This window comes from Penicillium soppii (genome assembly GCF_028829465.1).
Source record: "Penicillium soppii strain IBT 18220 chromosome Unknown utg000004l, whole genome shotgun sequence".
NCBI lineage: Eukaryota > Fungi > Ascomycota > Eurotiomycetes > Eurotiales > Aspergillaceae > Penicillium > Penicillium soppii.
The window spans coordinates 3045581-3059909 of NW_026643234.1; the positions used below are offsets into that span (position 1 = coordinate 3045581).

A 14329-nucleotide genomic window follows, 5' to 3' on the forward strand; every position below is an offset into this window, starting at 1 on the left:
ATCCAGTGAACAAGTTTGACCCTTTACGCCGACTCGAATCGAGACGCAAGACACACCAGAGACATCTTACAAAAGACAGACCAAGTCAAGGTAGACATTATCAATGCAATTTAGTCCGTCCCACATTAATATGAACAAAATGCGCATCAAAAGAAACATGGCGCTATGCAGAAAACCAGCCCATTCATCTCATAAAACCCAAACCACAAACCCCATCGAATCTTGATCATACAACCCACTTACTTTTAGATGAAAACCACAATCTCGCCGCGATCATTCCGTCCCAACCGCAAAGCCCTCCAAAGATCCTTCTCATCCTCAAGTCTGCGCTCCCGATCATCACCCGAGAGATCGCGGTGGAAACGCTTCAGCGTCTTGTTAATCGAGAATCCGCGCTCGGCAGCGGCACCGCTCGGCACAAATGAAAGGAAGTGGTGGGCGAGCTCACGCTGCAGATCCTCATCTGTACGCGCAGGCTGCTTCGACTGGTTGTAGACTGTGACCTGGTGACTGGTCGAGTCCGCTAACCCGCGGCGCTCGTCGATCTGCTTCAGGCGGCGGGTGGGTCTGTCGTCGGTGGGGTTGCTGCTCTTGCGCTTGGATTTGCGGGTTTCTTCGGGAGAGGCGCGGGAGCGGTGCGACTTCTTGCTTTTGCGGACTTCGAGCTGGTCCTCAGCGCTGGAGTCGCTGCCGCGGCGGGCGCGGACGACAGTTTTGTGGTTGGGTTCTGTACCACTGGTGCTGGAGACAACCGAGCCGCCGAACATTGAGGAGACGAGACGCTCGGCGCGGTTCTTCATCGAGATTCCAAGGCCTGAGTCACCGTGTCCGTTGGCTTCTTTGCCGTTGCGACGGCTGCGCTTGATCGGGGATGAGGTATCTTGGTACGCGCGGCGGTGGGTTTCCGGGCTGTCGTCGCCTGGGGAGGGCGAGCGCATCATGCGGTTTAAGCCGCCGGTGAGACCGGAGTGTTTGAGCATTGGGGTGCCGGCATTGTTGATAATGCTTGAAGGGGCCTCCATCATTGGGGTGTCGACTTCCTCGCGGGGAGTGCTGAGGGCCTCTGGTTGGCCGCGCTTGCGCTTTTTCTCGCTGACGGTGCCGGGGGCCTTCTCCTTGCGGTCCTTCTTCTTCTTAGGTGCGGGGGTGACGAACTCTGTTGATATGTTAGGGGGCGAGTTCGAGTGGGGAATGCTACCGGCGCCATAGGAAAAGCCGTGCTCGTTGTATGCCACGTCGTAATTCTTACCCTCGTCATCCGTAGTAGGGTTCGCCTCGAAACGAGCCAGGGACTCACTGGGCTCGAATACTGATTTCGCGTTGGTCTTCATCGTCATCTGCTCCTTGGGCTCGGCAAGAGTGACCTTGGATGCGTTCGGGGTCTCTTCGGCGACCAAATAGTCGAACACATTGACAGGCTTGTCATTGGCCGGAGCGGGAGTGCGGACCTCATCAATAGGTGGGGGTGTAGGAGCAGGAGGGGGAAGAACGGTCTTGAGACCCTCGCCATCTGAGCCATCCTCCACACGGGGTTGCTGGTGGCGGCCGTTGGGGTTTTGTTTCGCATTCGCGATCTGCTTTTGGTTGTTCTGGTTGTTCTGACCTTTCTTCTGATTCTTGGTCGGCTTCTCCTTGTACAGAGCACCCTGGTATTTTTGCGCCTCGCTCATACATGACTGCAGTGGTCGACCTCATTAGCCCGTGCCTCCCTTGACTTGGATCAACTGGGAGCCTAGGCCCACAAGTCCAAGTACATTATGTGGCAAGACTCCAACGTACCGTGTGAGCTCTATACTCGGTTCCATAGAAATGTACCATGCAATCGATACAGGTGAAGGAAGCGCCGCGACATTGGCCGCGATGAGGGTCGAGCTTTTTCTTGGTGAGGACATCACCACAGGCCTATCATAATGGTCAGCATCTTTTTCACGTATGCGCATAGCCACAAAACATGTAAGCGCCTTATAAAGAATCCTACTCACTTCGCAAGAGAAAGAAACCATGTTGTTATATGAGATCGCTTGCGCAAACAAGCAGCAAGGATCAAAAAGATGGATCAAGTGGGAAACCCAGAAACAAAATGCGCAAAGTTACGCGATAATATGAGGGGCGGTATCCCTTGAAAGATGTCAAGTTATGCGCAAAGAAGCAAACCAATGTATCCAAAAAAGAATCAAATTCCTTTTTTTTTTTTCGAAGCGCGCGCGCGATTGACTAGTCTGGATTGGGCCAACGCTAAGCTGTTTTGGGATGTATATAATTCTTGCACTGGGAGAATTTGACCGGTGCAGATGTGTTTTGATTCAAAAGAAGAAGAAATAATAGAGTTGAATGTATAAATATATATGTATGATAATAAAAAAAAAAGAAACCAAAAATTCACCATACATCTGGAAATCGTGTTTCAGGTGAACGCGACTAAACCTGCAGATCTCGTTATCAAGCATTAGCTGAGTTGCACCCTGTCAGGAGACCCCAACCTTTCATTTGTTCTCGCGCGGAGAAGTCGTGTCTTAAGACTATTCTTGGACAAAACTCAAACCTCATCCCTTTCGGCTACTTGAACAAAATCCACGATGTACAGTCGTCTTTACTCTTTTGGGATTTGGGATTTGGGACATATTGGCATGAGACTGAACTTAGTATCATGGGCGATTATACAGATATCTGATAGCTCAGAGTATTCAAAAGTTTAATCGGTGCTTCTGTTGAAAAATCGAGTCTAGAGCGACGGATTACGCCGGTTAGTCTGCTTTGCCATTCAGGGATATACTAGCTAGGCTGGTTGGGTCATGCGCGCTATTTGATCACCGGGGAGGATGATCTTTTGTTCAGGTGCGCTTGGTGGGATCGGCAAATAAGGTCAGATACAGGTTGGTTTAGTACATTGCTCACTTATGCTGGTGGATAGCTGGTTGATATCTATACAATAATCATTCGAGTATTCATAGATTTATCTGCTAATGCTTCACGTTATGTTTGCTCCAAGATATAGAATAGATACCTATTTGGATCTATATCTTAGACGATGGGAGTCTTCAAAATCAGACCCAAGACAGAATGGCAAATACCAGACTTAATCAAACGTGCATACTTAGATCGATACTACGATATCGCGCCATGGGATGGACCCCCACCCCCTCTTCAGCCAGAAGCCACTTGCACATGCAAAACATAAGGGTATATTGATATTGATACTGTCAATCGACATTCTATTACTGTACAAGGAGACCAGCTCCACAGGGACAATCCAGCGTCCAAATTAACCCCAAGGAAGCAGTCCAGGAGCGTAGGAAAACCTGCATAAGAGGGGGATCCCGTCAACCGCGCGTAGTCCTAAATCGACATTAGCAATCAAGCACAAGTATCCGCCCCAGCATCACTCACGCCTCCTTCGAAATCTCCACAGCCGGCCCATCCCGCTCCGCATCAGCACCAGACCGCGGCGCCGATCCCTCTGCCCTCTTACCCTCTTCCTCCTCATTGCAACCGCAATCATAGGCGTCGCCCAAATTCGCACAGTCAAATTCCGGCTTATCAAGCATAGCATTGACCTCATTGTGAATAAAGCAACCCCAACCGGAAGCGGCATTCCGCGACGATACCTGCGGCGGGTACTTCTGCAGATGTTGCTGGAAATGTTCAGCACACTCTCCACTATTGTAGTTGTTAGTCCGCGATTCGATTCGTCCGCACAAAAGCACGCGCGGCGGAAGCAAGCATAAATTACCAAGGATATAACCTAGCGAAGAGGTAGATGTAAGAGCGCAGGGCATCCTTCTGGTCGTCCGTGGGTTTTTCGGGGTATCGCGCCATGACGGTGTGGAAATACTTCCATGTCGCACGACCCAATTCAGCCCTGGAGGGGACCAATGCCCGGTCAGCGATTTGTGTCACTCACAGTTTGACGTGTTGTTTTCAAGTTCATTGAAGGGGAAATGAACGGTTCTGTCCCTTGCGCTTGCTTACTTGACTGTCGCATTGCCTAGCTTCGGCATCACCACGCCCCCCTTCAGGGTGCTTTCTTGGATGCTTATTCCCGGCGCGGGCGCGGAGTGGTCGATGTGGCCTGGGGCGCGGATGGCGGGGCTTGGAGGCCCTTGTGGCCGGATGAAGAGGAAGAAGATTAGACATAGTGAGATCGCTGCGCTGGTGATGATGCGCCGGGTGAGTTGGCGGTTCGCCATGGTTGGTGGTGGGAAGGAAGGTCGCCAAGCGTCCGATCGCGGGAGCACCTGGGATTAGTGAACAGGGAATATTTTCGAAGGTGAGAAATACTGTTTCAACTGGAGACTCGAGAATTGAAACTGAAAGGGATTGGAAAGGGATCCAGTGTCTAGGCCTGGAGCCCTGGAGGTTTACTTAGCTTACTAATGGGTTTCGTGGCCGCTCACCAGGTTGATCGGAGATCTGGAGATTCATATTATCAACTACAGTCTATTCTTCACATCATTGTGATCGCTATGAGATTTACCATGATGTTATAGACTTCCGACAATTGATTTTTGATTGTAATTTTTTGAGCTTACAACATAGACTACTATCCAGATCATCCAGATCATCCAGACCTACGTCGGATGTGCTCCGGTGTTTCAACTGTGAAGTCGCAGGGTTTAGCCTGGATGCACAGAAGGTTTAACAGATCGCCACGTAGCAAACTATCCATTGGCGAAATGCCCAACCAAAGCAGCGCCAAAGCTTCCCGCGGAGTTACCTACATCCCCTTCACCTCAATGACCGAGTCGCTCAAACTTGGAGGCAAGTCCTCCTTGCGTGTACCCCAGTCACTTTCCTTGCCCCCGAGCGTCAGCTCAAGCGCCATACCCTGCGCGAAGAACTCATGTCCAATCCAGCTCTTGGTGTAGGGTCTTCCATTGAGCGTGGCACTCTGAACATATATGTTTTTGTAGGTATTATCGAAGTTGATATTGCGAATTGTGGCAGTTTTGTTTGTCTCCGGGTGAGTGATTGCGATGGCCTCGAAGAATGGAGGGATGATTAGGTAGACGTTTTGACCGGGATTGGGGAAGAGGCCCATCATGCTCCATGCTAGGAATGATCCCATGGCACCGGAGTCATCGTTGCCGGGTAGGCCGCTGTGCGTGGCGTTGAATGAAGATGGGATGTAAGCGTGGGCTCGGCTGGCGGATAGAGCTGGCCGTCCGGCGTAGTGATAGTCATACACAGTCAGGAAGACAGGTTCGTTACCCATGTCCGCCAGGCCTGAGGTATGGAAGTAGTCCAGTCGAGAAACGAAGGACTCTGGGCCGCCGACCATCGTGATTAACTTTGCCATGTCATGAGGAACGAAACTGAAAAGTGTAAGCTTGGATATTTCTGGGAGAAGAATAATACGCACAATAGATATTCCCAGATGCTAGATTCAAACGTCTCTGAAGGGTTCGAGGTAAGAGAGCACCACGACGCCAGAGCACTGCAAGCAATTGGATCTTGATACCCCCATGTCCCGTTGATGTATTTCGGCTGGAAGAAGCCAACAAAGCCAGTATCTGTCCCATTCTGAAGAAATGATATTTGGTCTTGTTTATACAAATTTTGCCAGTTGCCAGACCGCGCCAAGTAGGTGGTATAGTCCGTCTTACCGAGGCCCTTAGCCACCACCGACAAGCTGTAGTCATTGTATGCGTACTCGACTGTCCGAGAGATACTTCGCGAATTGGTTCCAAAGCCAATATAGTCGAAGTCCAGGTACGGGATATAGCTAAGATGTTTCCAGCTCTGGAGACCACCACGTCCTTCGTACGACCACTCAAGCGGCTCGTTTTCTGCATCGTTGATCATTGCTTTATAGGCAAGCTCCCAGTCAATTCCAGTAAGGTTTTTGACGTAGGCATCAGCCAAAACAACGTCAGCATTGGAGCCACCCTGTGTCCAGCCTTTGCACAGACTCATGCGGCAATCGGGTAGCCATCCTTCATGCTTGAAAGTGTCCAGCAAGCTGCGGACCATCTTTGACTGTGTTTGGGGGTCAATAATGGTGAGAAATGGATGCTGCGCTCGGAAGGCATCCCAAAGGCAGTAGAAAGAGTCAAAGTAGGGTTCGTCGCTTTTCCATAGTGGGTTCTCTCCTGTCAGATCCTGGGGTGATAGCATAGTCCGGTAGACACCGCTCCAGAAGGCGCTTAGCATGTCATGGCTGACACCACCCGAAGTGACCTTAATAGGACTGAGCTTCTGACTCCACGCTGCCTCAGCTTGTTTGCGCAGAGAATCAAACGCACTTTGCGGCTCTGGGATTTCTGCTTCGGCATTCTTGCAGGCCTGCTCCGTACTGATAAAACTAACACCGACTCTCACAGTCACGGTCTTATCATGGGGAGGATCAAGGATCATATAGCCTCCAGCTTGAAGATAAAAGTTGTTAAAACCACGAGTGACAAATAGTTGCTGCACCGACCCAGCTCGATCATTGACCCAAATCCCACTATCCTTAACATCAGCGCCAACAAACTCAGCACAAAAGTAAGACTGGTAAGAGCCAGCTCCGAAACTCGGCAAGAAAGTCCCATTGCCCTTCATCCAACCGCTACCAGCATCAAGACTAATCGAAGCATTCTGCCGACTGTCCCATAGATCTGTCAAATCCAAAGATATCAAAGGATTTAAATCACTCCCATCAGCGGCCTTCCCTCCCGGAAAAACAAAACGGTACAGCGCCGCATGTTGCGCAGCCGTCATCTCAGCTCGAATACCGCTCTCAAGCGTTAAGGCAAAGTACCCTGGCACGGCAACTACCGAATCATTCTTGTAGTGGGTAGCGCGTGCAGACTTGGGAAACTTGCAATTATCCACAAGATTGTCCTTGCAGTACTGAGGAAACAATGGGAAATTACCCATAGAAGGGTTCCCACCTGTACCACTGTCGTGCATGTGCGAGAAGCCAGTGACATTGCTACCGTCAGTCGAGAAGCCGCCTGTGTTCTGGCCGTCGACGTCGGCGACGGGTTTGGCCATGCCGTACGGCAGGCTTGCGCCTGTGAAGACGTTGCCGCCATTTGTTGACCCGATTAGAGGATTGACATAGTGGAGGTCATCCTGGGCTGCTGTTGCTCCTAGTGCATGGTGGAGAAGTAGGAGACTGGATAGGGTTTGTAGAATTGCCATGGCGCTTTGGAATGTGAGGATTGGAACGCGCGTGGGGACGCGTTGTAGATCTGTGTGTTGATGCGATGAGGGTAGGAGGTAGAAGGCGTGCATGCCTTCTGCAAGGAGTTTTCGTATTTGTAACGTCGCATTGTTCATGCGATCGACAGCCTAAATGGTGTTAGTGCTGGATACAAGACCTTCGTGCGGGGTTAGTATATCTATGTTATAGTCAATGTATTTGGGAGGTTTGATGTAGTACCGTGTAATCTAAGCTTTGATATTTTGAATGCTCTAGCTGTGTTATTGCAACGATACTGGTCCCAGGAAAATTTGGAGTGAACAAAGATCAAACGTGAGACAGAGTTATCGGATATTAATTGTACCCAATTGAGACATCGAGTTCATGGTATTTTCTTCTATATTTCTCATAGAAGTATTCCGAGGAGCGTATCCCACTGAGTTTAGAGCACATCCCTCGATCGGTTTACTTTAAAATATTCCACAGACCAGCATTGAATAATCAACGTATATTTGATGGCTAATGCACTAAAAACATTGCATTGTACAGTATAATAATGTAGTCTAAAGCCGTGAGGGCTGTGGGGTTGATGACGCCCCACTCAACGGAGTTAAGCATTAAACAATGAGACACAAATGTAGGCCCAATGCTCGATACAAAATAGAGCAAACACTCGTAGTGCTCTTTTAATTGATTTGGATATACCACACATTCATCTATCAATTCCGTTTGTCCCGTATTTTACAGACTATCAGGATGAAACAAGAACATGTTCTCATATTTGGCGGCAATGGAAGAATTGCCCGCTCTATGACTGCATTGATGCTTGCCAGGTCATGGAAAGTAACAAGTACCATCCGGAATATCCACCAGAAAGACAATCTCATCCAGATAGGCAAAAGTCAACCAGGAAGCATCAATGTCCTAAATCTCGACCTGAGAAACCTCGAAACCTCAGACGACGCGAAGAAAATTATCGAGACTGTCAAACCAACAATTGTTGTGTTTGCAGCAGGTAAGCCTTATATCTAGAGCAAGATACTCCACTGGCTAGTCAACTCACACTAAACAGGTTCATTCCCGAACACCTACACCATCGACCGCAACGCAGCCCAAAGAATAATCAAAGCCTCCACCGAGACCCCACACGTCAAAAAGTTCCTAATGATATCATTCCCCTCCTCGCGAAGAAATGCCGCACCGTGGTGGGGAAAACAAGACGTTCAAAACTGGCAGAAAGAGATATCTTCGTACCCTGATATCGCAGATGCCAAGATCCAAGCTGACGAGTATCTCGTAGCTATGGCTGAAGCCCGGGAATTACGCCTTGGGTTACCTTTTCAGGCAATCAGCTTGCGACCAAGTTGGCTTTTGACAGGGCCGTCCACAGGGCGGGTCAAGCTAGGAAGGACCCCGACGTTGGGTCAGGTCAAGATCTTGGATGTTGCTGCTGTAGCAACTAGTCTACTTGCTCGCGATGATACAAATGGATGGTATGATTTGGTTCAGGGTGATGATTGTATTGAACATGCAGTGGAGATGTGTGTGAAAGAGGGGATTGATTGTTTTGAAGGGGAAGATTTGCAGCGTATCTGAGGGCTGGGAGAATAAACATTTTTTTATCTTGAATACGTTGTTTCCTCGATGCGCTACAATATTTTAGATTTGGTTTTTTGATTCGCTATTTTATCATATAAATCTACTCTGTACACAGTACTTGCATCATTATTTGCCACACTACACACACTGCAAATCAGAATCAACGGAGTTAAGAAATGGAGGTAAACTAAGCACGACCCACATTAAGTAGTAATCATCGAGCGTTAATTCCGAATAGTGAACAAGTTAGCGCACAAGGCAATTGATATAAATTCAGCTCATTCCGACCTTTTTTGAATCATATCTCAAATTCTACCCAAAACACCATACGAATCATTCAATACCAATCAGCAAACATGGTCCAAACACTTCCCTTTGGCAGCATCCAGGTCCCAACCCCCGGCTTCGGCGCAATGGGCCTAAGCTTCGGTCTCGGTTCTAACCTGAGCCTCGAACAAGCCGAGCCAGTTCTACTGAAGGCAATTGAACTCGGCTGTACATTCTGGGATACCGCTGTTGTCTACCAAGCCGGCGTGAACGAAAAGCTTCTTGGAGATTTTATCAGAAAGCACAATGTCCGCGACAAGGTGTTCAGTGAGTCCTCCTTTTCGACCAAATCCGAATATGACTAACACAGTTTAGTTGCTTCCAAGTGTGGCTTCGACGTCTTCGGAGGAGCCGGCAAGGTCACAAACTCCGCTTCGCACATCAAGGAGTATATCGACGGCACCATTGAAAGACTTGGCTTCGCTCCTGACTTGTACTATCTGCATCGCATTGACCCTAGTGAGTCCCAAAGAACTATGCAATCTCGTTTAATTTTACTGATTGTAATAGACACTCCTCTTACCGAATCTATCCCGGCTCTGGATGAGATCCGCAAGGCCGGAAAAACAAAATACATTGGACTCTCGGAATGCTCGGCTGCCACACTCCGCAAGGCCAACTCCAGTAAGTCAGGCTCACAAATCTCGAAATCCTCTACTAACTTCCGCAGTTGCCAAGATCGACGCCGTGCAGGCCGAGTACTCTGCCTTCGAGACTGTGCATGAAACAGACGGCCTGATCGAGACCGCCAAGGAGCTCGGCGTCGCCTACGTCGCATACAGTCCCCTAGGACACGGTTGGCTCGTCGATAACTTCGACTACAACTCGCCTGACGACTTTGCTCCTGATGACTTCCGCCGCAATTGTGAGTCATCGCAATCTTTGCCAACCAGGTTTCCCAATTGCTAATGATTTCTCCAGCTCCGAAATTCCAAGGAGACAACTTTTATAAGAACAAGGAGATCGTGGAAGCTATTAAGAAGCTTGCTGCTCGCAAGGGCTGCAAGATCAGTCAGATTGCACTTGCTTGGGTTGCTGCCCAGGGAATGATTGCTATTCCGGGAACTACTAAGGCGACTCGTCTGGAAGAAAACTGGGCTTCCCGCGATATTGAATTGAGTGAGGAGGAGAAGAAAGCAATGCGTGAGATTATCGATGCTGCTAAGCCGCATGGAAATAGGTACGGTGCTGTGCATCAGGCTATGGTTGGCCACTAGATAGATAGTGGGAACCCTGCCGATGCAGTTATTATAGATGTAAAGAGATGAACAAATAACAATATATTTATATGGAATCAGAACTCGGACGAGTCAGTGGAACAACCTCGAAATGTGTAACGGCGAATCAAAATGACCGGACCGTGGAAAAATTCCGTAGGTCCACGCCCGTGGACGCCCGATAGATATGCGTGAAAATAATATTTTTGCGAAGCGCCTCAAGCGCTCTCAAATTGATCGAGTGGGCCTATTCGAAGACCCTAGCTGGGGATTTGAGAGCAGAGTATGTAAGGCTTTCCAGCATCGTTCAATGAAACTTGGTTCAGCGTATCTGATTATCAGATAAGAACGCGGAAAAGTTAATTTGGACGCGCGAAAGTCAAAAAGATGAATTCGAGGTGATCCGACCGTAATTGCTTGTCTGGCTGGTGGCTGAGAAACATAATATTAAACTTTGACTTCCCGCGGACCGAGTACTTTTCGCGTGGAAATGTAAGGAGAGCTACAGCAGAAATAGTCGGTGGGGAGACAAATGATGCGATGACTCTGCTTATGTATGTAAGATGTACCTATATTATATATGTACAATGTATAGAGTAACCAAATAGCAATGACGCAAACGGGTTTCTGCTTTGAGCAGTACAACGTCAAGAATTCAAAAAAGGAAAACTGCGACCCTGGAGACTTTGGGGCACAACCACGCTAATCCCAATTCAGAACCACAGTGCGACGATCATCTGCCACAGCGATTTTTGATTGGCCCAGTCATCAAATTGAGGATCCGCTGAACCTGCCCACCCCAAGTTTATTATCTGATCCTCAGCGCTTCGGAAGCATTGGAGAAAAAAAAAATTGGAGCCGGCATGGTCTGTGGTAATTTCTCGCCTGGAACGGACCCTTTACCTATACATCCCTCCGCTGATCCTCCTTTCCACACAATCATCCTCAACACCACTGAGGACCTGACATCTGGTTTGAGCAGTGCTCAAATCTCAGGAATCAGTAATGGGTGTTCTTGATAAGGTCCGTGGACATAATGACCCAACGGTCGAGCCGTATTCGCAAGATGAGAAATCGGTCGCATCCCCAGAAGGGCCGCATTATGACCTCGAAACACCGCCTTCGTCCGACGGCTCCCACCAGGGCGACATGTTCGATGATGCGAAGGAATTAGCCCACAATCCGGACGTTGTCACCTCTGGTGCGGAGCTGGGCCAGCAGAAGGCAGAGGCGGCGGCTCTTGTATGGAGCTGGCCTGTGTTGGTTGGTATATATGCGTGGTAAGTTGAGCGTATGCGCCTTGTGCAGTATCCATTTATCTGACGCTTTGTGTCATAGGATCTGGATCTGTACTTTCATGTTGGCATTCCACTCAACGATCAGCGGCGTCCTGATCAACTACATTCAAGGGGGATTTGGATCCGCGCCTCAAGTTTCAACGGCTTATATCCTCGCAAATATCGTCGGTGGTATTATGAAGCTACCATTAGGTAAGACGTTGAATCTCTGGGGTCGTGCCGAGGGCACGATTGTCTCCACTGCCATTTACCTGCTCGGTATGGTTGTGCTTGCCTCGTGCAATGGACCCAATGGATATGCCGCAGGCTATGTCCTCTACTGGATCGGGTACTACTGTTTGTACCTGATCCTGAATGTTTTCGTCGCCGATACTTCTGGTCTTCGAAATCGAGCGTTCGCCTTTGGATTTATGCAGACGCCATTTATCTGCACTGCGTTTACGGGCTCCCTGGCTGCGAATTCCATTTATACGAAGTATGGGTGGCGCTGGGGTTTTGGTATTTTCTGCATTGTGACACCCTTCGTTTTTCTGCCTCTCGCTATTGTTTTCAAGTACTACGAAAATAAGGCAAAAAAGCAGGGCGTTTTCCAACGCCAGCCAAGTGGTCGCACGACCATGCAGTCCATTGTGCATTACTTCCACGAGTTTGACGGTAAGACCACCCAATACACTTGGTGCATCCAAGTACTAACGTCCCTAGTTGTCGGTGCCTTTTTGCTCATGGCCGCGTGGGTCCTTTTCCTTCTCCCATTCAGCCTGGCCCAGTATGGCCGCTCCCAATATTCCAGCGCAACTTTCATCGTACTCGTCGTCATTGGCTTCCTGATGTTCTTCGTCTTTGCAGCATGGGAGAAATGGGGTGCAAGAACTCACTTCATCCGCTATGAATTGATCAAGCGGCCCACGATCCTCGGCGCATGTCTATTGGCCGCCGTGCTATTCTTCAGTTTCGAGCTTTGGGATCAATATTTCTACAACTTCATCATCATCACCTACGACATCGGCACCGTGTATGCAGGATATATGCTGCAGATTTACAACGTCGGGTCTTGCTTCTTTTCTCCCATCATTGGAGCTATCATCTGGGCTACTGCGCGCTTCAAGTACATCTGTCTGTTCTTCGGTGCTCCGCTTATGATCCTCGGCTCCGGATTGATGATCTACTTCCGCGGCTCGGAACACGGTATCGGGTACATTGTCATGTGTCAAATTTTCATCGCCTTCGCGGGCGGGACTCTTGTCATCGGCGAGGATATGGCTGTAATGGCTGCTGGTGGCCGAGAAGGCACTCCGATGATGCTGGCACTTATCGGATTATTCTCTAACATCGGTGGTGCGATTGGATTGGCTGTTGGTGCGGCCATTTACAACAATGTGTTCATTGATACGCTCACCGCTCAATTGCCGGCTGAGTTGAAGTCCAATGCCACGCAGATCTATTTCGATGGCATCTATGTTCAGACGACTTATCCCTTCGGCTCGCCGCTTCGTGACGCTGTTGCTTACACTTGGGGCTACGCGCAGCGTATGAACTGCATTGCTTCGACTGCTATTTTGGCTTTGGCTATTCCTTGCATTTTGGTCTGGAAGAACTATGATGTTAACCAAAAGCAGAACAAGGGCCGCATGATTATATAGTCGCATTCTCCACTGCACAGTATACCCTTTATGATATGCGGGTCGGAGAGTTTTGGCTTTTGGGATTCTTCGGGCGCGATTAGTTCTCTCGTGAAATGGTCCCCTGTTGGCATTTTGCATGTTTTGTAATTATCTCGCTGGGCATGGATGATACCAAAGTCCATATAAATACATTCTTTCTACTACCTCTCGCATCCAAATGTCCATTTATAGTCTCGCTATCGGCGGGCAATTTCACTCACCGGAAGGGAATAGGCAGAAACACTGAATGCAAGACAGGATAAGAACTAATTACTACATGATAATGCACTTCCTTGGCATATATGGATCCGTCTGTTCTTTTAATGCCATGCTTTCGAAAACTAGAAACAGAAGTTAGCAAACGGAATCAGGGTTCGACGGTAACAAGAGCTTCAACGAACATTCTCTTTTAGCTTGTCTGCTCTCAGCCATGTCGTGCCATAGCCTCAATAGCCACGTAGCAACCAGTGCATCCCTCAACTCCTGCGACATACTCGTAACAGACAATTTATATCTATCATCCTCTTTTTCCTCAATGGCCACCTGTTTGGCAGTGAAATTGGTCCACTTATAGCAATCGCTGCCTTTCCAATTTGGTTGGATATCAAATAACAAATGTTGTGCCCCTTCGTCGAACAATAATTCATCGGCGGCGGTCTTTTTGGGGCTTAATATCGCTTTAAAGGACGCTTTCTGAAAGCGTGCCTTGGAAACCTCGAGGCGAATATTACCTACCATCTCGGGTACCACTGAAGTGACATAGTACTTGGCAGGTATGTCGGTCCGGTATTGTGCATTTGTAGGGTGTGCGAGATAGAAAAGCTGTTGTTTTTGTGACGTGCCAGCTGTGCCCTCGACTCTTTCGAATACCACGGACGAATGTTTTTTCGTGATTGACCTGATGTCACCGTTTATTTGGTAGGCTGAGGTTAAAGGTGACGCCTCGGAGAGAACGGATTGACCTGACAATAAGAGGACGTCAGGCTCCAGGATATCCTTTGAGGAGGTTCCGCCCGCTTTGCATGATTCAGAGTCTGAATCCATCGGGGCGTTGAGTTCCTGGTTTCTGAATAATACTAGCAATTCAGTATGTGATTATTG

General features: G+C 48.7%; 7 protein-coding genes across 7 annotated transcripts; 3 read left to right on the forward strand and 4 right to left on the reverse strand.

Moving 5' to 3' along the window:
* Window positions 1–245: 245 nt before the first annotated feature.
* Window positions 246–2003, reverse strand: N7529_004542 (LYAR-type C2HC zinc finger protein; the record flags this gene model as incomplete). Its single annotated transcript, XM_057240069.1, has 3 exons — window positions 246–1676; window positions 1780–1902; window positions 1983–2003. 3 exons carry the CDS (start codon window positions 2001–2003, stop codon window positions 246–248), a joined length of 1575 nt encoding a protein of 524 aa, XP_057099364.1.
* A 1317-nt stretch (window positions 2004–3320) lies between these two features.
* N7529_004543 (flavin-linked sulfhydryl oxidase ERV2) lies at window positions 3321–4187 on the reverse strand (the record flags this gene model as incomplete). Its single annotated transcript, XM_057240070.1, has 4 exons — window positions 3321–3336; window positions 3388–3657; window positions 3731–3859; window positions 3970–4187. The coding sequence occupies 4 exons, from the start codon at window positions 4185–4187 to the stop codon at window positions 3321–3323; spliced, it is 633 nt and encodes a 210-aa protein (XP_057099365.1).
* Window positions 4188–4720: 533 nt separating this feature from the next.
* Window positions 4721–7263, reverse strand: N7529_004544 (GH92 family glycosyl hydrolase; the record flags this gene model as incomplete). Its single annotated transcript, XM_057240071.1, has 2 exons — window positions 4721–5312; window positions 5360–7263. Coding segments are annotated over 2 exons (2496 nt in total), but the record flags the coding sequence as incomplete, so codon positions are not given.
* A 619-nt stretch (window positions 7264–7882) lies between these two features.
* Window positions 7883–8722, forward strand: N7529_004545 (uncharacterized protein; the record flags this gene model as incomplete). Its single annotated transcript, XM_057240072.1, has 2 exons — window positions 7883–8141; window positions 8199–8722. 2 exons carry the CDS (start codon window positions 7883–7885, stop codon window positions 8720–8722), a joined length of 783 nt encoding a protein of 260 aa, XP_057099367.1.
* Window positions 8723–9081: 359 nt separating this feature from the next.
* N7529_004546 (uncharacterized protein) lies at window positions 9082–10269 on the forward strand (the record flags this gene model as incomplete). Its single annotated transcript, XM_057240073.1, has 5 exons — window positions 9082–9319; window positions 9368–9511; window positions 9563–9676; window positions 9723–9917; window positions 9974–10269. The coding sequence occupies 5 exons, from the start codon at window positions 9082–9084 to the stop codon at window positions 10267–10269; spliced, it is 987 nt and encodes a 328-aa protein (XP_057099368.1).
* Window positions 10270–11274: 1005 nt separating this feature from the next.
* On the forward strand, window positions 11275–13207 carry sit2 (putative siderochrome-iron transporter; the record flags this gene model as incomplete). The annotated part of the gene is made up of 3 exons (XM_057240074.1): window positions 11275–11549; window positions 11608–12221; window positions 12270–13207. The coding sequence occupies 3 exons, from the start codon at window positions 11275–11277 to the stop codon at window positions 13205–13207; spliced, it is 1827 nt and encodes a 608-aa protein (XP_057099369.1).
* Window positions 13208–13582: 375 nt separating this feature from the next.
* N7529_004548 (uncharacterized protein) lies at window positions 13583–14272 on the reverse strand (the record flags this gene model as incomplete). Its single annotated transcript, XM_057240075.1, has 1 exon — window positions 13583–14272. The coding sequence occupies one exon, from the start codon at window positions 14270–14272 to the stop codon at window positions 13583–13585; it is 690 nt and encodes a 229-aa protein (XP_057099370.1).
* Window positions 14273–14329: the final 57 nt, after the last annotated feature.